The following is a 5,649-nucleotide window of genomic DNA, read 5'->3' as shown; positions in this document are numbered from 1 at the left end:
GCTTCAAAATTAATTTTACTTCTTCCATGACTGCAGTAGTATAGCACATTTGATTTATTACTTGTGTTACAGTTTACCTGGTAAAAATCCAACTGTGCTTAGTTTTGTACCAAGAAAAGATAAAACCTGCTGTTACCTACAACACAAAATTTATAAGCTCATAAATCATAGGCATTAAACAATGAATGTAACTGCAAGAAACAAGTAATTGAAAACTGTGAGCATTAATAAGAACTTGAATTTACATATACAGAAGAATTATTCATACATAGTTTTAAGTACACAAATATACAAATAAATAAACCTAATTACTAAGATTGCTTCAACAACAATTGCTGAATTTTCTATGCTATTTGGCATCAGTCAGTTGTCTGCTATATAGAAAGCAGGTCCTACCACAGGGTGTTGCAGGAAGAGAATCCCAGAGAGGAGCAGGAAAGCACAAAGACTGTTGTTAGCAGTGTTGAAAAAAGCCTGGCAGCTATTCATGCACAATTTCATTTAAAATGTGATACTGTTCCAAATAAACTTCTGATTAATTACCTGAAAGCTAATGTCACTGAAACTGAGATCAAGTTAACACTATTCCTAGATTCACAGCCAGACACAATAACTGGAAACAAGGTGATAACCTTTTACAAGAAGGATGCTTCTTGCTTTTACAAGAAGGATGACATATGCCAGACTGAAGAAGGACTAGAATTGTGTACTTGACAGACAAAGAAAGAATCCAATAACAAAAAAAAATTAGGTGGGGTGTCAAGATCACAACAGTTGTTCAGGAATAGATTTCAATGGAAATGAAGCTTTTTTTGGTAGAGGCACAGAACATGTAGCCTAAATTTGAGAAATGAGATGTGTCCCATTCCAACATTTTTTGTGTGTCTTAGATGTTACAGATAACAAACTTCAGAAAATGATGGAATAGTGGGGAAATGCAAGGCATTAGCAGAAGCCATACCAAAACAGAGCACAATTTAAGGGAATGTCACAAATCTTTGGATAGAGAGGGGACACAGAAGAGAGATGTGGATTTTATAGTCTTTCTTCTCCTTTTTGGACTCATTTGGGGAGAAAGTCTACATGCACTTTACTTGCTCTGCAAAAGCATATGTAGGTCTATGAAATTCACATCAGAGAGATGTGCAGGAAGGAGAACAGAATAATTCCTACCATTGTAATTTAGAACTAACACGGCCTTGTCAGGAGAGGTACAGCTTCTCTCAACTGTTTCTGCTCAGTGCAAGTCCCTCTTGCATTAAGTTGTGTATTTATTTTAACATCTACATTCGTGCCATCACAGTAGTGCATTGTCTTAGAGGATCAATTATAATTTATACAGAACACTGTAGGCTACAGTTCCAGTCTCACATACATCTGTACCTCTATCTATTATTCCTATCACCTGGGAAGGGATCATTATCAGCTTTAAACCACTTATTAAACCTTTTCCAATTCCATCCACTTCTATAACATTTATCACATCAAAACCTCCTGCTCACACATCCAAACCCCTCAGTGAAGTACTGTCCTCTGAAACATTACTTTGACTGCCTCCAGTGACTCAGCCACTTGATAATTAGCAATGTCCCTACCAAGATTGATCACCTAGAGTCTAATTAAATACTCTGTGTGAACATTTCCTGATTAAATTCAATTGCATTATGCAAAATTAACACCTATTCTTCATTTGAGCAACCTGTAGCAGTAGTACTCTCTTTTACAGCTTTGTTTCATCTCAGCTTCACTTTCCAAAGTTTTTTATTATAGAAATATTGCTATTTTTCATAATTCTGATGCTTAAAATATTCAAATGCAATCCTTCTGTAGGATAAAAGAACAAATAAGAGAACAACACCTGAACATGAGAACATCTCATCCTCCAAAATCAGTGAGCCTTAGAAGGATCACTAGCAGATTTCCCTCTTATTATGAGGACCACCAGTCTGTCACTCCTCAAGTACTTGCAAAGCATGGACTACTGAATAAATTGATACTCCACACAAATGAATTCATATAAAGGAAAAAAAAGCCCAAAACCAACACACACTCACACACAGAGATTTTTTTTCTATCCCTTCACAACATTGTTGTCATTGTGGCCTCGAAGCCATAAAATTACCAGTAAATTCATAATTTAATTTCTTCTTCCGAAAGCCTAGTAAAATCAGATCCCTTCTTCAGACAGTAAGAACATTTGAATTTTGGAGATACTGACCCAGTGAAATTTTTGCAACAATGTCCATATGAAATCTGCAGATACAATTCTTTGAAAAGTGACAGGGCACTATAGAGACAAAAAGACCTAAAACCAAGAAGGAGAATAATGTCTAAAGAGCTCTGGGTTGTATTATTTTTTTTATCCTAGTGCTCAGCTTAAAGGAAATTTTAGAATCATACAAGGTAAGCAAGATTAAAATAAGAGTTGAAAAGAAAGTCTACAAATCATACAGTCTAGAAATAATAAATATATACCACTATTATTAATATTACAAGATTTTATTAAACTTGAAACTTCATTAAAATAGCCAGTTCAGTCTTTTTTTTATCTTGGAAATATTTCCTGGTATCCTCACTTCTAAAGAAAACAGCTTTTTCATTCAGCTGGACACACACACAAACTAATGTAAACAAAACAATCATTATTTCAATAAGGAATGTCTGCTTACAAATTAGTTCCAAAAGAAAATCCAGAATTAAGAATTTAGAAATGCTCACAAAGAAATTACTCCTATTCTTGCCCAGAAACAAAGAAAAAGCATTCAGACATTGCTGCTTTTATCTTCAGATATATTTCTTCAGATAAGGTTAGTACAAGAGTTAAACTCCAGTTGCTCAGATGACCTATCAATACATAAATTCACCTGTATTACACTGTGTGAGAGAACAAAAAGCTGGTAATCCTTCCTTCCTCCTTAAAAAATGCAGCAGCAATTTGGTCCACTTACTTATCACAGCTCATACAGAAAAGCCACAGAAGTATATGGAAAAGATCCAGGTAGCTTTTTTTGTTGCAGTTCTAAAGAAATAAGATTATGGCAGTATGTACTGTTTTAATGAAATTGGATTACTTTGTGGAGATATTTCTCTTCTGCTGATTTCTTTTTCTTGGACACCTTTTTTATGTTCTGGCCTTAGAGTCAGAAACACTTATTTTAGGACCTAGCAGGTCTAGAATCAGGCTGGCATCCTCCACATTCCCAACCCTCAGTTCACACCACTCCTCCTAGAGTCACAGGATCCTGACACATACAGAAACAAACTTCAGCTCCAAAATAATTTTGTTGTCACAAAAGAAAAATTAATGCCTGAATAGTGCATGGTAGCTAAATATCTGTTTACTGAAAAGATGTTCATTTGTACTTTTGGATCCAGTTTTGAATGAAAGTAAATAAATAAATAAACCCAAACAACAAAAAAAACAACAAACCAAAAAAAATCAAACACAAAGCAAAAGAACTTCCAGACAAATAAAAAAATAAAAAACCCAAACAAACCAAGCAAAAGCACCCTGAACCTCTTGTTGCTCTCAAGTCATCTATGTTATGATCATTGCTCTACCAAGGTAGAGAATAACTGAGGAGCAGTTAAATTAATTACTGGTTAATGTTGTAAATACCCATCAAAGTTTCTTTTATCCACACTATTAAATAGGCCTTCTGTATATCTTACAGTACAGTAAAAGGTGAATTTGAAAGCTGTTTTCAAATCAGAAAACATAAAGTTTTCATAATTTAATCCCTGGATAAACTAGAACAATCAAGGTTTCCTATCTATAAATGCAACTATGCTAAAACCTTCCTTAATGTTGATTTTGCAGCACAATTATAATGTCACAAAAAGAACATTAAAGGATTTGATTAATAGTCATATGTAATGGTAACTACACATTCAACCATTACATACAGATGAAGAAATAAATTGCAAAAAAGAAATATAAGACTAATGTCAAAATTTATAAGACCGTGAAACATGAACATTAAAATCAACGAGGTCTGCAATGTTATTGCTTTTAGGTTTTTGTACTTTCCATAGCAGTTTCACTATTTTTCATTTGAACTTGACTGTTCTTTTCCCTTTTATAATGTTTCAGGTGAAATAACCTTTTCACCTTTATGAAAGTTAGCAAACGTTATAACGAATGATTCTAAACAAAGGAGTGCTGCATATCTGCCTATAATTACAAACCCAGCATTTTAAGAAATTACCATTTTAAAAAATATTAATATCAAGATGGTGAATTTACCAACTTTGAATAACAGTATATTCAGAGCAGCTCAGCAAAAGCATTTCCAAGAATGCCTATCAGTGGTTTCTGCACAAAATTTGTGCTTGTCAAGGATAAACACAACCTTTCAGCTACATTTATGCTTGCTTAGATTCCAAGGACATTTTTAGGCCTCCCTAATTAAGGCAATGCTTTACCAGTGCTCCTGCAGTTGCAGGTAATTGGCTATCACTAACAGCAGGAGGATGATGAGGATTTACTTTCTTAAAGTAAAAACCCTCCCTCCCTCCTCTCCAAAATAATCAATGAAAAACAAACCCAAAAGAGAAACCTGTTTTCTTCTTTTATTTCTCTAAGCTTAATCCTACAAACAATGGTAATGAATTCCAATTTAGTTTAGATTGTGCTAGGTGAGTTATTTTATCAGTCAGTTACATGAAAAATTCAAAGAACCTGGCTGAGTAAATAGGAATTTCTCATAGCTGCAAATATTGCATTTAACAGTAAATGTTCAATTTTAAACAGAATCACAGAATGAGTCAGGTTGGAGGGTACTACAGTGGGTTATTGGGTCCAACCACTGTGCTTAAGCGCAGTTGTCCTGGGGTACATGGCACAGGATTGTGTCCAGATTGTTCTTGAATATCTTCAGTGGGGGAGAATCCATGACCTCTCTGGGCAACCTGTTCCAGTGCACAGTCACTCACACAGTAAAGTTCTTACTCATATTCAGTGCAATTTCCTGTGCATCAGTTTCTGCCCAATACTTCTTGTTTTATTATTATTTGGCACCACTGAGAAGAGCCTGGCTCCATCTCCTCCTTCAGATACTTATATACATTAATGAGATCCCCTCTCAGTCATCTCTTCTTGAGGCTGAACAAGCCCAACTCCCTCAGCCTTTCCTCATAAGAGAGATGCCACAGTCCCTTAATCATCTTTGTTGCCCTCCACTGGACCCACTCTAGGATGTCCATGTCCCTCTTCTATTAAGGAGCTCAGAACTACATGAAATACTCCATTTATGGTCTCAGGAGGGCTGAGTAGAGGGGCATGATGACCTCCATCAACCTGCTGGCAATACTCTTCCTAAAGCATCCCAGGATTCCATTCCCCTTCAGGAACAGACTGTTCCAGCCTGGGTCCTCCACAGGGTCACAAGTCCTGCCAACAAACCTGATCCAGTGTAGGCTGCTCTCTCCATGGGTTCACAGGTTCTGTCAGAAGCCTGTTCCAGTGTGGGCTTCTGATGGGTTCACAGGCATCCAGCTGCTCAGGCATGGGTCCTCCACAGGCTGCAGGTAGATGTCTGCTCCCTCATGCAGCTCCATGTGCTGCAGGGGGACAGCTGCCTCACCGTGGGCTTCACCAGAGGCTGCAGAGGAATTTCAGCCCTGGTGCCTGGAGCACCTCCTCCCCTT

At 36.6% G+C, this 5,649-nt stretch overlaps 1 protein-coding gene across 1 annotated transcript in view; it reads right to left on the bottom strand.

Annotated features, from left to right (window-relative positions):
• The window catches only part of LOC103798174 (zeta-sarcoglycan-like), a gene marked incomplete at its 3' end in the record, with an annotated part of 103,526 nt that extends 98,017 nt beyond the window's left edge, over nt 1-5,509 (bottom strand). The window contains exon 1 of the mRNA XM_009070423.1: nt 5,405-5,509. Coding sequence (XP_009068671.1) covers nt 5,405-5,509 — 105 coding nt within the window. The remainder of the gene's footprint in view (nt 1-5,404) is intronic.
• Between the last annotated feature and the right edge of the window lie 140 nt (nt 5,510-5,649).

Source organism: Acanthisitta chloris, unplaced genomic scaffold (assembly GCF_000695815.1).
Source record: "Acanthisitta chloris isolate BGI_N310 unplaced genomic scaffold, ASM69581v1 scaffold3752, whole genome shotgun sequence".
NCBI lineage: Eukaryota > Metazoa > Chordata > Aves > Passeriformes > Acanthisittidae > Acanthisitta > Acanthisitta chloris.
This window is presented reverse-complemented; position numbering and strand designations above follow the sequence as displayed.